This window comes from Battus philenor, unplaced genomic scaffold, assembly GCF_028537555.1.
Source record: "Battus philenor isolate CCGP_79_NKW_IND1 unplaced genomic scaffold, ilBatPhil1.0.hap1 SCAF_15, whole genome shotgun sequence".
Classification (NCBI taxonomy): Eukaryota; Metazoa; Arthropoda; class Insecta; order Lepidoptera; family Papilionidae; genus Battus; species Battus philenor.
Window position 1 is genome coordinate 756,240 of NW_027181677.1, and position 18,991 is coordinate 775,230.

The 18,991-nt window shown below is 36.1% G+C and overlaps 1 protein-coding gene across 2 annotated transcripts in view; it reads right to left on the minus strand.

Moving 5' to 3' along the window:
- Nucleotides 1-2,095: 2,095 nt before the first annotated feature.
- The window catches only part of bsk (mitogen-activated protein kinase dJNK), a 150,701-nt gene continuing 133,805 nt past the window's right edge, over nt 2,096-18,991 (minus strand). The window contains exons 1-10 of one of the 2 annotated variants that reach the window (XM_068762046.1): nt 18,453-18,537; nt 13,494-13,627; nt 11,783-11,912; nt 10,615-10,812; nt 9,718-9,852; nt 8,708-8,837; nt 7,334-7,491; nt 5,355-5,480; nt 4,196-4,357; nt 2,096-3,531 (exon numbers count right to left, since the gene is read on the minus strand). In XM_068762046.1, coding sequence (XP_068618147.1) covers nt 4,196-4,357; nt 5,355-5,480; nt 7,334-7,491; nt 8,708-8,837; nt 9,718-9,852; nt 10,615-10,812; nt 11,783-11,912; nt 13,494-13,627; nt 18,453-18,455 — 1,176 coding nt within the window. In that variant the 5' untranslated portion in view covers nt 18,456-18,537 and the 3' untranslated portion in view covers nt 2,096-3,531. Of the gene's footprint in view, nt 3,532-4,195; nt 4,358-5,354; nt 5,481-7,333; nt 7,492-8,707; nt 8,838-9,717; nt 9,853-10,614; nt 10,813-11,782; nt 11,913-13,493; nt 13,628-18,452; nt 18,615-18,991 lie in introns of those variants that run through there. The other variant, XM_068762045.1, reaches the window with a different exon arrangement.

Below are 18,991 nucleotides of genomic sequence, written 5' to 3' on the forward strand. Positions count from 1 at the left end.
GTGCGTGTTTAGTGTCTACTTGAAAAAAGATATTTTGACTTTGGATAGTACTGGTTCTTCTTGAACTCAAAATAGCTAAATTCTTACATAACTTGAAGTCGAACATGTCTATCTATTCGACCGCATTCATAAGGAAATCCTTCACTGGTTGTCAGGTTTTAGAATAAATTCCCCGTAGTAATAAAACGCCTTAACAACCAGTGTTTCAACCATTTGCGCTGTAGGAGCCATAATAAGTCACCGAAAAGGGGAATTCCACATTTTCATTGAACAGTGGTAGTCCAGGGGTATCGATCGAGGCGTCCGATCGTAGGTTACGTGTTCGCTTCTCGGGATATAATTTTACACGACTCTTACATCGTGCATTAAATTAAATCTAACAATATTTGATTTGTAAATGAGTCAACAAACAAAGTTCCACACATTTCGATCAACTAAAAACTATTTAATGTTATAACAAGGTTTATTTAATAATATATATTTAATTTAGAATTTATGACAAAGAAAAAAGGTCTAAGATCTTAAGTTTAGTTTTAGATTTAAAACTAATTAAAAGGAGGAAAGGATATGTTGTGGAACTTATATGTATATATTTATATATTTAATAAATGGGAAAAGGGTTCAAAAGAAACACAAGATGTAATAACCATTTCGATTTATTCAGTTAAAATATGAAATAACTTACGGTTACAGTAAAAATAAGTTTTTTTTTTAAAAGATAGTCGTCACGTGTCAACTGCTTCCGTCAGGTTCTACAAGCCGCCCGCGCCCCCTCCCGCGCCCGCTCATTGCAACTTGCATTAGGTACATTAACATATGAATGGACAATTTGGACGTACAGTTTATGAATCTCTTCTCATTTATACATATTTATTATTTACTTTGGCGTCAAAGTGCCCCCACGTACCATTTTCCCTTCACTTTCGTTCCATTCAGCTAGCCTATGTAATATTTACAGTAATCTACTTACTTAGCTTTAAATATATATTATTATTGTATACTCTTGAAAGCTTCCACTAAACTCCCCTTTCTGCGTAGACAATTTTGTAGATCCCACGTAGCGCTACACAAACTCGTAGAACATCCGTAGACGCTACGTAGACGTCATACAAAAGCTTCGTATTAGACTACAAGGAGTCTAAACTACGTCTATAGACTCAATGTAGATTGTGAGGACTATAACAGGTTCTAGTGTGCTCGCTACGGCCTGCACGTAGACTCTACAGTCCGGTTTCTACGAACTCTACGTCGAACTGGGAAAGTTTTAAAATCGAACCTACGTAATGGAACCAAAGTCAAGTAACACTATTAACGATGGATATGATTGTAGCCGGGCGCGGGGGGATTTCCCACCCTACTCAACACGAGGATTTATATCGTAAACTACCGGAAGCCGTGGTTTATTCGAAATGTATTTGACTTCCGTAAAGTCTAAACCTGCGATTGATGTACCTTTTTGAATTGTTGTAGATGTTCCTGCGTGAGACCAAAGCCTTACTCTTCCTGAGTCTCGTTATATATACCGCCGGGAAAGTAAACCTTTGGTGAGGACTATTTATTGCTTTAGTAAATCTCGTAGCATCGCTGTAAGGCTGTGGTGCTACGCGAATGGACAGTGGTTGATACGCTACGATAATATCACCTAATGAGGTTCTCAACAGTAACCTAGAGTGACCCGCGCCTACGATAGTTGCTTTCACGGCTGTTTATGACCTTTTATGTTTCATAATAGCGTTCTAAAAACTATTTAGACAGAAAGTTTTATAAAAATGCAAGGAAATCCCTACACCCTCCTACAAGCAAAGAAGGTACTAGACTAGCAAATAAACTTTTTATACGTAGTACAATATATATATTTAACACATATGTATATATGTATACAAGGTGATTTTTTTCGTGAAAGCTTCAAAGTGGTGAATATATAGTTCATTTGCTGTCAATTAATGTACGGTACACGCTATCAATACATTGTTGCTTTTAGAAATAATAAAAACGTAATGATAATATAAACAGTGAAATTGTTTTTAAAATTCAAATTACTAGGAATTGTAATTAATACTTGTTTACAATGTCGCATTCTAAAAGAAATAAATAAATTATCGTAATATCTTTTAAAATTATCACTTTATATCGGGTGATTGAAAATAGTTGTGTCAAAAAGCTTTTAGCAGACAAATCAGCTACATAATCGACATTTTAAAGCTTTAATATCTAACTGATCACACTTTAAATACACAAGTAGTTGCTAAAGCCTTTTGGAATATATTGCGTGAATAAATAACGAACCTTATCCCGCATAATTTCAATACAAATCATGTGACAATGATTATAAAATTAAGCTTTACTAAAGCTTTAATATTAAACAATGACATATGCTATATAAACACTTGATACCCATTGATTTTATTTGATTTTTATTACAAAAAAAACCAGTCCGAGTTTATTGCGGGTGAAGCCGTTAAGGCTCTAAGTTTAATGACGTCATCATAAAGTTAATGATTATATATGTATACTCGTGTAACATGAAAAATAATATTTTTAGTTCGTAAAATTAAATAGCTTTATAATAAACAAGGTGTGTGTGAAAACGACGCGGGTCGGACTACGGGGACTACTTAATATAATTAACTCTACCTCCATACAGTCGAAAATAGTCAACAACTAACTACTCCGCGAGCGGCTGCCTACGGCGCCGCGGCCTTTCGGGCCGCCTACACTTTACTTAGTCGTTTATGACTAACAAAGTAACTCCAGCGGGCGCATCACGTGCCTGTATAACTAAAACATTGCACAAGGTATAGCCTATTCGATCCGCGAACACCCACCCCTTTTGTATTATCACTCGATAGTCGTAGTCCGTATATTTTAGATGTAGTAATATAAACGTCGTAGACATGCTACGGCGTAGTAGATGCTACGACGTAGCACATATGATTCTCGTAGAGATAAGTGTTCGCGAACCGAGCTATCTATGACTAAGCTTAACCACAGTTAAATTACACCGTAGGTTAAAAAAACGTGTCTTGAACTGTGTCTCTAAAATACACTATAAAAACATTTCGAATACGAACACCAGTCCACGAGCGTTTCGAAGGCACTCTGCGACGCTACGGCCTTGGGAAGCCCCGATCAACTGCGTCGGACATGAGAGTTCTTTGACAGCTGCCGGGGGCCTCTCGAAGCCGGCGAACAACTGAGTGCTTCCGTACACACCGTCCTCGGAAACATACGCAACAAGTGCTTAACCTACGTATATAAGAAACAGGAAGTGAGTACAGTAGTGAGGGCAGTCCTTGACCGACCGACGAGGTGGCGTATCCGGGCTTGGGGCGCACTGAGTTGGCCTTACGCGCCGGGTTACGCGCGCACTATGCGAGTATGACGCAAGTGATGCGCGCACGACGCAAGTGATGCGCGTACAACGCAAGTGATGCGCGCACGACGCAAGTGATGCGCGTACAACGCGAGCAACGCGTGTACGACACGTCCTCACTTGCGCCGTTAGATCTCGGCGGTCAGTTCGGCTGGAACCTGCAATAAAATTTTCAATATTTATAATCAAATTCAGAATCACTTTATTTAAGTAGACTTTTACATGCACTTTTGAATCTTATTTCGTTCTCTTCTGAATCCTTTATGTTGTATTACGTTAAGCAAGCGAGGACAAATTAACCTGCCGTTGATTTTGAGCAAGATACCTCACAATACTAAACAAATCATAATATTTATATATCTACAAATAAGTTATTTGGTAGTATAGCAGATAAAGAATACGCGAAGTTAAAAAGTTTCACGATAGATGGCATTAGCGAGTACTTCATGTTCGGTTCAATACCACCGGTTCGTATAATATGGTTTAACAAACTGGTTATTTAGTGTGACAAATATATTGCGTTGTCATTTGATTTATATAAATAAATCAAATTTAAATATTATTGTTTAATAGATTATATGAAAAACTAACAAACAGGGGATTAGATTATTATTAGACTATTTAGAGACAAGAGAATAACTATAGTGTTTTTTGTGAAGTATATGATGAAAATTTGGACTATGTATAAGTATATATATATATATATATATATATACTTTAACATATCGATGCTTGAATAATTAAACCGTAAGAGTGGTATCTTTGGTGGAGGCCTGTCTTGTAGTAGAGGTCTATGGGCTGACATGATGATGATATTGTCACCTATGTGGTGAGGGCGGGCTGCGCGTGATCGGGCGGCGGCGCATGGGCGGGCGTTGGCGGCGGCGCCGCGTACTCAACCACCTCCTGGTAGATGAGCTGCTTCCACTGCTCAACCGTATGCTCGCGCTCGTCCACCGAATGATCGTACGAGGCTGGCGCTGGCTGTGAACAAATGATCATTAAATCTTAAAAAAATCACTTGAAAATTTTCAAACAGGTTTTATTTACAATTAATCTATGGTTAATCTTTGTTTAACCCTTTTATTTATAATGTATCTGTAGAGATACATCAGAATTTTTAAAAAATTGTGGCATCAAATTCATTCAAATCATTTGTATGTGCATGTTTAGGTAATTTCTTAATTTTCGAACGCTTATTCAGTTTTTTCTGTTGGCATCCTTGGGTCTTAAAAGTCAAGTGGTATGAATATTAATGTAATATTAAAAAAAATGTACCAAGTTAAGGGTTAACCTTGTTAGGATTATTATGAAGCCTGAATATATTGTTGATTTGATCATATCAACGATTAATGAATAATTGACATAAAACTAAATTTTAGAAATGCTTGCTACTTTATACAATGAGTTATCGACACTTTGAATGTCTTATCGGTGAATTTGGCTGATTTATGGAAATAAAAACAAAACTGTAGATTATTTAAAAAATTATAGATATTCTTTGTAATAACAAGCTTCTTTACTGTATATATAGGTTAGTTTATTCCATGAACTTTAAAGTGATTTCGTCATTTTGTTATAAAAATAATTTCATTATTAGATACAATGTTTAAATCTCACCTAAACTCTTACGACAAAATTGAAATCAAATTATTTTTCCCTTTTTTGAAATGACATAACTATACATTAGGTAGAGATAAAAGATACTCGTTTAAACAATAACCTTAAATTACTGTTTCGATCGACCTCTTTCACACAAAAAAATTAACAATGTAGAATTAATATAAATTAGAAAATAAAATACAAAAATATTTCGTGAAGGTTGTATTTAATTTGAAAGGCATCGACGGAATCGATGACGAGTTATTTCCATTCCACCTAATCCTCTGATTTTTCCAAAGCAATAATTATAATAAATTCCGTAATAGACTAGACTTGATATAGACATTTCTCTGGTCACCTGCGTGGTGTAAATACTTACCGCATTGACTTCGCCCTCGTCGTACCAGACGTTGATGTAAGGATGCAGAAGCGCTTCGTCGACCGAGATACGACGCTCTGGATCAATGACCAGCATACGCGACAGCAGGTCACGTGCTTGAGACGCCTGGTGACACAATACACAAGGTTTAATCCTCCTGGAAGGGCTATGTTATACTCTACAAGAATGACATACCAGGTCTTGCGACTTCATATAGCTTTCTCCTAAGTAATCTAAGAGTTTAGCTTCCTACTACTTAACTATAATAATGTAAGTAGGCCTCCCTCGTAGATTTCCAACGGAAACCCCCACTACCTTCGCAACCGCTCTGTGACAGCCACAAGTCTTCTATCTAGACAGTAACACGTGTAATTTCCTGTGACCTCGACGATAGACCTTAGTCTATAACAGTGATTCCCAAAGTGGTCTATATCGATCCCTAGGTGTCTATGACAACTTGCAAGGGGTCTACGTCGGCGAAAAAAAATTTGAGGGTCCACGATAGTAGATCTCGACACATACACTGATAGTACCTATTTACTTACATCATACTATCTTATAATATCAAAACATATTGAATTGACGCCAAATGTTGATAATTTATTATTAAAGCATCAGGTTCATACTTCTCCCTAAAAATATTGATTTAATGTTACGTATAATTTACGTAACAGATACAAAATCTTATTTTGAGTAGTTTTAATTTAAATTCAATTAATAAATGTATAAATTAACATGTGTTTTTACTTTAGGTTTTTAACACTAAACTAAACTACAGTTAGAAATTCACAGGAAATCAGGTAAGTAGGGGGTCTACCTAACACGGAAAAACATGGCAAAGGGTCTAGGACTCAAAAAAGTTTGGGGAACTCTGGTCTAAAGGATAGAGAAATGTTAATGGAGATACGTAGGATATATAGCGTGTTGGAATAGCTGATAGAATAATGCAAGAATAAATAAAAAAAAACCGATCCGATCCGATCCAAGACGTAGTCAATTACGATGGGCATTATGAAAAGGTTAAATGACATTAAGAGAGAGCAAGGGAGATGGTTATAGTCGTAGTGTCGCTACGGGATCGAATCGAAGAAATGCTGGTCCGATGTGACAGTGGGCGGGGCACGCTCGTGGCAGTTAGGGACGAAAGATGGTGGGGAGTGAATAGGCTCCCCATTAGGTGGAACGACGACATAGTCAAGGTTGAAGAAGTCACTGGATTCAGGCAGCGCGGGACCGCCTATCGTGTCGATACTTGAGGGCGGCTAATGCCTTCCAGTGGGCGGGCAGCGGCTGTCAGTCTGTCAACTGTCTTTTCATAAGACAACTTTACTAATGTTACAATAGCACAACAATGTTGCTACTCAAAAGAAAGATTTTTATTTTGGTACATACTTATGTTACATTGGTATAATTTACATTTTATTCAAACAAAATTATACAATAGTCTCACATGAGAACAAAGAAACGACATTTAGAATTAATTGTCATGTTACTTACTATATACTACTATATATTTATATATATATATATATATATATATATATATATATATATATATATATATATATATATATATATATATATATATGTATGTATGTATGTATATTCGAACTTGAACTCCTCTGAAACGGCTTGACCATATTGGCGTATTCAGTAGGTCTGAGAATCGGCTACTATCTATTTTCCGTACCCCTAAGTGTTAAGGGTGGTCCACCCCTAAATTTTTTTTTTATTTTTTACCCAATTTTTTTTGGTTTTTATTTTATTATGATACAGCATACAAAAATACATACAACCCTAAATTTTCACCCCTGTACGATCAACCCTTATTTTTATTTGTTAAATAAAAACTTAATTTTTTTTTTGCAAAACAACGTTTGCGGGATCAGTTAGTATATATATATAATATCGTAGAGACCTTGGGATACCTATGAAAGTTTGCATTATCAACAAGTTGGGATTAAGTAATTGTCCTGTACCTTGAGACGGTTGTGCTCGTTGCTGTCGCTGGGGAACAGGATGTCTGGAAAGAGGCGCTCGAAGCTGTAGCCGGCGTAGCGGGGTCGGTTCTCCACGTAGTTGCGAACAGTGGGCTGCAGTCGAGCCATGAACGCCGCGGACGGCGTGCCCAGTTGCTCTGCCGAACACATAACAGATGACAATTCGAATACAATCAGGGTTGACCAACACGCGGGTCGCTTGCGGCCCTTTAAACATTTCGAAAACTGAATTTATTTCTTCTCCCATCAATATATAACTATAAAATAATTTATTTAAAACGGTAGTACATATTAAAACGAAATGAGTTACATGGCGACTTGTTCGAACATGCAATATGCACGGGACGATATTTAAATGTTACAATTTTTATTTTTATTTTTGTAAAAAATATAGTTAGTAGAAGCGTCCCGCTAAACATTTTAAAAATTTAAATTGACCTCTTAAATAAAAATGTTACACACCCCTGGAGTACATGATAAAAAAATATGATTTCTATGACATTCAACGCTTAGCTCAGGGAAATACCCTTTTATTTTAGATTTAATATTTCTTTGGATACAGGAAAGACAATCCTGAAAGCGCACCACCTTTTAATTAAAACGTATTTGGGTTTCCTCTGGAATTGGTTTTTATAAAAGGCAGCCTTCTTGTCTAAAATGTATTACGGAAGAGAGATGGTTTGTAAATTCACATTGACATATTGAAAAGAATGTTGCTACTAAAAATTAATGTTTCCAACAACCTCTAGAACTTAAACTGGCAACTTTGGACTAATTTAAACAAGAAAATCAAAATTTCAAGGTTTCCTTTAATAGGTTATTAAATTTCATGTGTCTACCTATTAAATAAATAAAGGATTCCCAAATTATTTCGAGCAAAAGCCTCATTTTCCAAATTGAACTGACACTTCTAGACCAGTATCATTCAACATTTTTTGTGAAATACCCGACAACCTTTCTTAAAAAGCCTTTCTTACGCCTCCGTATGTAACAATTTTTATATTAAAGCGAAAAGGTTAAACTCTTGTCAAGTCCACTTTCGGATTGCCCCCTCATCAATAAACTTGTCCATCTGTTGTGGGGACTACGTTTAGACTAGGGCAAAGTTAATAATAACATAGGGTTTTTACCTTCGAAACTATCGAAGCAAAGATAAACACTGGACTCTTTCCCATAACTAGTTATTCGATAATTCTGTTTTAAAATTTCGGAACCTCGAGGCATGTCCATGTATATAATTGCTACATCTATTCGTGTTACAAATATTAGTTAAACTTATTCCAAAATGACAGTTCAGCTCCAAATCAGAGTATCAAGTTTAATTTATCCTGTGACAGAAGATAACCAGCTCACCGATAATCTTGTTCCATTGGTCGATGTGGTCGGTGCCGGGGAACAGCACGCCGCCGCGGATCATCTCGCCCATGATGCAGCCCACCGACCAGATGTCCACGTTCTCCGTGTACCCCATGCCCAGGATGACCTAAAAACAAAAAAATATAACATATATACAGTGACCGTTATACGATAATTGCATTCTTGTGAGTTCATCTTCACTCTCTTGGACTACAGTGGTTATTTTAGTCATGTGCTCTTGGTGGGGCAATTGATCATGAGGGTTACTATACGGCCCCTTTCAGTCTCTAACTAAAATTTCCTTCCCAAAATCTCCTTCCGCTTCCAAAATTTCCCAAAATCACCCCGTCTCCAAAGTCTATTACTATCGTTCCCTCTCCAAAGTTTACTTCTATGACTCCCTCTCTGAAGTCTCCTACTATCGTTCCATCTCCAAAGTATCCCAATATCACACCCTCTACAAAGTCTATCATTATCATTCCCTCTTCAAACCTTCCCACTGTCATCCCTTCTCCAAAGTATCCTCCTACTCTTTAGCAGTCTCCCACTATCATTCTATTTCCTGAGTTACCCACATTTGTTTCCTCTGCAAAGTCTCTTAATACCATTCTTTCTATAGATGTCTCCTACTATCACTCCCTTTCTATTGTTTCCTCACTATCTTTCCCTAACCTTGGCACTTTAAACGCAAAAATTCAAGGGCAATTTAGTCAGGACCCTCACCCGATCTCTACTCTACCCTAGAGAACAAATCTCTTCGTAACAAAGCATTTCTTTTACAAAAACTACTATAGCGTTATTCACATTCTTATTAGAAATCTTTGAAGGAGATCCATGTTCAGCAGTGGAACTCTTACAGTTAAATAAAATAATAAAAATACTGCTAGATGTCAAAACAAAGGCAATAGGTGTGGTCTAATTCGTCATACGTCGATGGCTTTTTCAATACTCCTCCTAGCTTTACCTGAAGCCTTATTTAATAACACCGTAATAAAAGTGTTACTTACTTCAGGGGCGCGGTAGTATCTGGTGACCACGTACGGCGTCATCATGAAGGTTGTGCCCGCCGTGCGCGCCAATCCAAAGTCCAGAATCTTTAGCGTGCAGTCGCTTTTTACTACGATGTTGGACGGTTTCAGATCCTGGGAAACAATAATAATATAGTTAAGTTCTAGCAAGTGGTGCAAAAGTAAAGTCATAATTTGAAAATGTACGATTAATGACATTAATTGAAAAAAAAATAACATTACCATGTTCTTGAGGTATATATCGCTCCATCATTTATAGACAATTAATTCTCTATATATCTATATCATAAATGTCAAAGTACATTGAAATTTGGCGCCATTTGTAAATATTAAGATGCGTTCACATTATAACATTACTTTTGCGCCATCTATTACAAAGGATATAACAAACGATTTACATAAAGGAGCTCGAAGCCTGTCATCTCGGTATTTATAAAGGCAAACAAACCTTGAAACAGTAGCCTTTGTCTGACGAATTATCCATTTAAGTAATGTTACGGGAGTAAAGGGAAAGAGAGAAGATTAGAGACCGCCTGGACCTTGGAGAAGGTCCAGTTCTACCTCAAGTAAAAGTACAAGGTCAGAGTTGCAAGAACTACGGCATTGAGTAATAGGGTTTCTACAGTTTTTGGCAACAAGCATCCAATGAAGTTTTAGGATATAATTTTTTTCTTTATAATACTTTTTACACATTTTGCGTATAACGGCGAAGTTAATGCCGTAAGCATTCTCTACCAGTTAACCGTTGGGCGGTACAGATATACATTAATAAAGGTAGGCAAAATAAGGTAGCAAGTAGAAGTCCGACGAAAGAGGGGAAAAAAGGGATTTCCCCCACAAAAAAGGAACAACCTTGGTCTAACGCATCCAACTCACCCGATGAATAATCCCAGCAAGATGCAAGTGCTTGATACCGCACAGCATCTGATACAGCAGGTAGCTCATCCTCTCGTGGTCGAGGTCCATTTGGATGACCTGGCAGAGGTTCGCGTCCATCAGCTCCATAACCAGGTACACATCCTGGAACTCCTCCAGGCTCCGTTGTGGAGTGAACGCGTTCAGGAGGCCGATTATCTGGTAGAAACAGATTGATAGTTATGCAAACAAGATACAACCCACAGAACTTGCCAAATTGAGTTGAGCACATAGAAAAAAGCCCAAACCCACAACCTCCCCAAAAATCATCGGATCATTCATTGACCATAAATTTAACTGCAACTGATACATATCAACTCTATAATATCTGATGAATATATAAGGCGGACACAGGCCACCTTTTAACACATTAAGAAACGCAAAGACATGTCTAAGACCTAAACCTGGGACCACAAGTTTGAAAATCACGAAAACTTTGTTATTTATGAAGCAATTTTCGTGAAACTTTCAGTAATTGTATAATAACACGCAAAAGGCCAATATTGACAAAAACATGTTTTTTTTTACTTTTTTACTTGAGAAATTGATTTTTTAACGAAATTTTTAAAAATTTAAAAATAGAATGCACTTTGGCTAATACGATTTTTATATAAATTTGACACTTTCAAGTAAACTTTTTTCAAAAACAGTGATCTTTTATTAATTTATAACAAAATGGCTGCCGGTTCAAATTGTGACATATTTTTGTACCAATAATTATTTATCTACGGGATACCATTATAGCATACATACATAGTTTTAATTTGATAAACTTTTTAAATTCATTTAATAACAATTTCCATTCATTACAAGGAATTTGAAAGAAATTTCTAGTGAAAGCTTACACAGTTGCCTACAAAGGAGTAACTAATTATAGCCTAATATGTTAATATAAAATCAAAGTCTTTAATATTCAAAATTGTTGTTACAAGCACTTTCGAATCGTCAATCAACATAAAATGTCGGTATTGTTGTCCCTACAGGAAGTTATCAGCACGGAAGGCAGTTCTGCTGAGAGCCGGCGAAAAAGTCAACAGTTGCTCCATACAAATACAGTTTTATAAAAAGTTCGTGACAATAATTAGCTTCCTTTGCTTAATTCTATAACTTTATATTCATGTAATCTTACATTTTTATGGTTGACCAGCTTCATTAGCTTGAACTCCCGGTAGGCGCGTTTAGCGTGTGTCACGTTCTGAAACGGCCGCGACAGCTTCTTGATGGCCACATTCTGTTGTGTAACCGTGTCGTACGCGGCGCTGAAACGGAAAATGTATCTTAACTGCCACTGTCTAAAGATTAAAATTGAATGAGGGTTAAGAAAGTTAAATTTTAAAACAATAAATTACACCTGGGCATACACGATTTTTTTAAAAATTTCACTATCATTGCCATAATGTAACTCAATGTTACATCAATGCACTTGCACCGATTATACATGGAATATACTGAATGAACAAACTGATATTTAATCTAACTTTTGCCAATTATCTTGATCTGTATTAATACGGATAAATTTTGGGAAATTTTAGCCACATTTAACCACAAATTGCAACAACAAAAGAAAAAATAGGACATCAATCAGAAGGATTGATTGTTATATTTTAACCTAAGCGAATGATAAAGATATCGCTCGTAATTGTACACTCGATGTGAAGTCTGAAAAAGATTTAATTGTTGATAAAGAAACATACCTTCTATTGTTAGATAGATTTAAATAAATATTATATCTATACTACACATCAATTATTAAAATATAGCAAAACATAATAAATTCACAGATTTGAATCAAATTAAAACAATTGATACAAAAGGAAGATGTAACTTTTAAATTTTAACACTATCGAAATTGTAATTCAAGAACGTGCGAATTTATATTTGCAATGACTTCGTATCATTTGATTTATGTAAACAATATCTAAGTAATTGTTATATCAACCAAGATTCGTAATTATAGATTAGTTATTATTAACAATGAGCCGCCACTGTAAAACGTAATAAGTTAGTCAAAACACAATGTGGGTAAGCGAGTATATTTGTAACGGGGAAAATGGATTTTCACTAACAGCATCAGTTTCAACAAACTTCTTAACTCTAAACATTCTGTTACTTTATACCTGTTATCCGAAATATCTAATTAAAACTTTCTCTGAATCTGTTCTTAGGTCTATTTCAATCTTTTTTGGAGTTTATTGGCTGAGTCGGGGAATGTCTTTGGAAAACTTTAAGTTTGCAAGAATGTAAAGATTAAGTATGATGTTGGGAACGGTCTGCTGAATTTTAATTAAGGTAAACAACGTTATCTACAAACTTTTGTGAAGAACTCTCGTTTTTTCTAATGTCCTCTTTGTTGGACTTGCTTGTCTCGTGGGATTATATCCCTTTTCTCTCACTTTTATATAAATCTAAACAACAGTCGACATGCTAAACAAGACCGTAATTGATACTCAAAATGCATATCTAGGAAAATACAGTAATTGCAAAAACAATTTTCAATAATCCGCTTTGGAATATATTAATGTTCTAACTTTTGGCATGTCGGATTGAAGGTATTAAAATTAAAATCTGGTCCAGTCATTTCAGCTGGAATTAAAGTATCTAAAACAGATAGTTCACGAAATAAAAAAAGGTGTATAATTTTCCCAAAAAAATTTCGAAAACATGTCACGTCTAACAAGTTGAAGTAGGAAAGGACAGTCGCTTGCGACTGGAGAGGTAGTTAAAAGTTAATCTGGGTGACGTGAGACGTGTGTGAGAAGCGTGTGAAATTAGTCCAAACACCAAAGCGGATGTGAGAACACTGAAAGCTCAAAGCGTCGAAGATGGCGTCGATGTCTTACCACACCATGCCCTGAGCGCCGGCCCCGCGACGCGCTACCTCTGTATAGCGCGTGGGGATCGTGAACACAGTGTCACCGAAACTGACCGAGTAAAACTGAACCATCTCTACTCGCATTACATTACCCGGGATCAGCTATAAACAAAACACATTATATAGGCGGTGCGTGGTGCCGGGTGGATGGTGGCTTTGGTTGCAAGTGTCCAATGTGTGTTACTGGCAAGTGAACGGTACAGTACTAATCAGTTTTAGTTGATTGCACGAAATTATTTGTTTAAAAAACGTGACTTTGTTTATCAAATCAGAGAGACTAAGCGTATGCTTTTACAATAAACTGCCTAAGAACGCGCCGATGATAATGATGAATTAAATGAAATAATTAAAGAACTCCACGAAGGTGAAAAACATTTTAAATTCACAATACTACTTGGGATTAAATTGATCCAATTACTTTATTACGAAATACTTGAGAGTCATAAAATAAATCTGACAGTTTATTCTGAAATTAAAATGCATTTTGAACCATCCAAACTTAGAAAATGCTAATGTAACGAAGATCAATTTGATACTACTTTCGTTCTTCAAGCGTTTTTTTACGAACACGTGTGATCTATATAAATAATCCTAAATGGAAAATTCGAGTAATGAATACTATTTACAAAATAGAAAAACAAGATGCGGAAATAATTGATAAGTTTGATCAACTGACACCAGGCGCTACATAAGATTCTATTACATAAAACTCTACAGAAAATAATTTCACTGCCCGATTTGTTGATCACCCAAAAGCACCTTTAATTATGGCATGTTTGAAACTTTGTTTGTGGTATTGATGACTAATAAAGGAAATAGCTGTTCTGTAGAGAAATATTACAAAATATTAACGTATTAGCATTGACAAAGATATACTCTTACATAGATATATAAATTAGGTTTTCTGTGATTTATGCAAAATTCTATATTCAAGTTTATGATTTTATTTAAGCTTTTAGTTACCGGCCAGTACCATTGCACTTCAAAAGTAAATAAATCAGAAGGAAAATCGGTTTGCAACGACTTGATGTTGGTAGAGCGAAAGACTTTAGAGACGGTAGTCGCCCATTTTTACGATGGACGGATCAGGTAAAGAATTCTGAATCTATCGAAGAGTGACACGAAGAGGGATAGAGAAACAACAGACAACTACCTTTGACTTTGATTGGTCTGTTAAAAGCACACAACTAAGAATAAATAAGGAGAATATGTTTATTGGTTCTAAAATTAATTAGGTGTTAATATTTAAAACAAAACATAGAACTTGGTCACATAGCGCGCAGCACATCGTCAAGCGCAAAGTAAGACGTTCCTCCTAAAATTGGCAGACGCCTTTGTTAAGAACAAGATGCAGACCTCTTTCATCAGGTCTTATTGGATATCTATAAAGGAGGCCTATGTCCGGCAATGAGCATCAGCGGTGATGATGATGTTATAGGTGTTTCCGAATTAATATGGTACCTCATTTAGAGTTTTGAGAATTTTAAAAACGATTACTCAAAATCTTATTAACACAGCCAAATGAAATAAAAAATAGACTAAAACGTTTTTTTTCTGTTAAATTGATCCATTCTCAATCAAATAGACATATGAGGCAAAATATTTAAAATACATTTGTTGTATATTTACGTTGTGTATGTAGTTGTTACGACGTAGTAATAGGTCGTCATTGAATGAGGGTAGAGTGATAACCTGTCATTGATTGGGAGAGATCTATAGAGATTTAGTTTATCGGTTGAACTAGTGTCCGTATTTAGTAAGAAAAGGACCAATATTTAGCCTCTTCCGCACATGCAGTGGTGACTCTGTGTTTGGCACTAATCTGTGTAACATTACTCCTGAAGATGCCCCGTGGAGGGGTGAAACACGTGTTGAGTGATTTGACGGTGACAGTTGTGTATTTCGCATTGTTTGCCGCATACGCATTTGTCAGCGGGCTGGCGGGCGGTGCACTTTGTTGCACTACTACCACTGCATGTGCGGAAGTGGCTAAATATTGGTCCTTTTCTTACTTAGGATGGACTTCCGCAATGTAACGCCTGATTCCATTAAATATCCGTATTTAGTGTTTAGTAATATTTAAGTGAAGAGTTACAAAGTAAGTGACGTCATTTAATGACAGTGGTACAGAGCATGCAGCAATGACTTCGTGCAGTTGCAAAGAAAAGAGTTGCTTGCAATAGAGTATAAGTTTTTTTTTAAATAAAATTATAAGTTTATAGAATGGAAAAAGAAATTACAAATCTCGTATTTATCGAAATGGAATCGTTATTTTTTATAATAACATAGTAGTATATGGAAAATAACAATCACGTGTTAATATTTAACATGTTACAGATTACAAATGAACATATTCTTTTTTTCTAATACAATGTCTTGTTTGAATAGAAAATGAATATTGAAACAACTTGTCACTTGCCTTATTAGTTACTAAATCGTATTTATTTTTAAATCGAGCAGTGCTAGCCACTTGCCGAGCCTAGTGGTAGAGTACTGAGACTTGCGAGCATAGATCGCGAGTTCGATTCCTGCGATACAATGTTATATAATTTACACTTTGTGCTTTCCTTATATATTATTGCCACTGCTCACAGAGAAGTTTCTAGAGGATAGGCAGCAGCGTTCTCTGCATACCATAATATCACACTGCGATCATCAATCAGCCTGCCAAGCGGCATATCTTGGCATATATTACGGCATATCCCCATAGATATCTCTGGGTGAGATCTATGCCTTGTAGTGGACGTCTAGACTGAAATGATCATTATATATATATATTCTTAAAATTACGTAGACTGTAAGTTGCTCTTTTATGAGTTTTGTAATCTGTGTAAATGAGGAGATACGAATTAGGACCAAGATCACCGACGTCGGTCTCATGTCGTCTAAGGTGGCAGTGCGCGGAACACTTCGCTCGTGCAACCGGTGTCAATTGGGGCCGAAAGATTCGACAAGAGGCGACCACAAGCTGATAGACGTGGTGACGAGGTCTACAATGGCATATGCTTGCCTAGAAGAAACCTATTCACTCTTGTCTTGGAAATTCCCAAGTTATAGTAGGTTGTTTGCACTTAAAAATAGCAAGGCGCGAGGGAAGACCGCGTGGCGATCCCTGACCGGAAGATACCGCGGTCCCCCGTTTAGCGCAGAGGGCGACCACCGGGGGGGGGGGGGGAGTTTAGTGGGTAGGAATCCCACATACCCCTGTCCTCCCACCAGAGGCAGGGCATCTTGAATACCAGAAGATTTCCCCCACCAAAAAAAAAAGGCTGTTTGCACATATATTAGCGAAACAGTGCGGTCGGAAGGAATTTCAACCGTGTATGAATGACGTGAATTCTTGTCTTGTTGTCCGATGGAAGAAAGGAGATATTTATTAATAATGCACTTGTTAAATTTAAAGTAGTATTTATAAAAAAGTTTCTTTAATGCTGTTTTATTATATGTGTGACCTGAGTGCCTAATGCTCTTAATAAAAACATATTTTATAAATCAAACATTTTATAAACAATTTGGTGTATTTAGATTACTTTTGCAAGCCAGATGTTTTACGGATCCCTAAAAACCTTTCGCCCTTGGCGCGCCTAACCACCGTTTTGATCCTCAAGGAACATAACATAAAAGAAAGGTTGTAGACTGTGCAAATACGAAACCTCAAGTTGTTTGCACACGTCACCCGTAATGAGGTCTCTGTGTAGGAGGCAAGCGATCTCGTAGACGCCCTACAACGAGATGGACAGACATCATCAAAACTGTCACTAATAAGTCAATAAATGAATGATCACACTCCGATAAAAACCGAGCTACATGCGTTATTATTGTTTAAAATAGTACTTTATTTTTGCCGCTAACTGTACTTTTATTGATTTATTTACTTTATTGGAGATAGACAGTAACAAAAGGCAGTAAGAAAGTACAAACTTAGAAGCTTAGAAATATAAAATTAGTTACAGTTGTTACCTTATAACTATCTCACTGAGAACATATGATTTATAGTCAAACAATGAAAAAACAAATAAGAATAAAAACATTACTAAACAGTGATCAAAGACTATGGTTTATATTTATATTATGGTTTAAATTGCATTGTATGTACTCAATAACCAAATTTTGAACAGATAAGTAATTTTTGCAGCAAGTTTTGGGTGGACGTGTTTTATATGGGTGCGTAAAACTTTTGGCCATGACTGTACTTGCGCGGGGTATGTAACAACACCTGATAATTAGCCAAACAATTTTAGCAATTTTATCTGTTAAGTATACGCAAAGAAATTATTCAAACAATTTTTTTAAAAATACACCTAAAACCTTCTGCTGCCAAATGGTAGAGATATTTTATAAAGAATAAATTATTTTTTCAATTAGTTTAATTATATTTTATTTAGCAATTTATGTCCATGTCTATTACTCATTTTTGTTTTATCTGTACAATCGACCAACGCGAGCTTGTACATTTATTTTTAATTTCTTTGTTTCTTTCTTAGATTGCCTTTTATCAATTATTATTTATATATTGCTAATTATCTGTTCTTATATATGTTTTAGTTATTTACATTTTATATATGTATGTTTTGTATATATGTACACGTTAACTACCCGTGATTTATACTTCTACCTTTTCCACATTGTTTATCTAGAATTGTCTCGTGTGATACGACCGCACTTTGTACTTTTTTCTATTCTATTATGAAACTATGTATATATGTTCTAGCGTGTACAATAAAGAATATTAAGTAGTTTTTTTTTCTATCCAATTCTTTATATCTAAAGTTAACAAATTATGTTTATTTTATGTTATTCGACCTAACTACTATTCTAAACAATTTGTAAGCTTTATGTATATACATAGTACAGGTGTGGATTAGGTGTATGATATAGTGGTGAAGGCGGGGACAGGGAATCGGTCTGATGGGGTGCCGGGACTCACCATACTATCCCCTGGGCGCCGGAGCCGATAGGCTTGAGGTTCTGGTAACGCTTGAGGATGGTGAAGCGCGTGTCTCCGACCTCCACGGTGTAGAAGTGCGGGTGCCGCGCAGGAGCCGACATGGCGGTGGCGGGCGCGGCGTGGGGCATGAACCACCCCTACCTGCCGACACCGGAACATTTCATCAGCTTGATGATATCAAAATTCAAAATATCCTTATTTATTTACACGCACTATACAAATGGTTAATTATTTTTAACATAAGAAAATATGTTGAGACGATTAGGCCAAAAACTCAATACACTCGTTGTCCGCTAGATGGCGCTGTACCATTTGTAAACATTCATGGAAAATGATGATTGGTCAAAAATAAATCTTCTATGGTGAAAACAGTGATTCTGGTGTTTAGGTTGTATAGCTACAGCTTCCCACAAAATCCGCGGGTCATATAATTACTATAAAGTACAACAATAGTTGCACTTTTTAAGTGAAATTTAATTAATTTGATGTGTACACAATATCAAACATGTAAGAGTCAG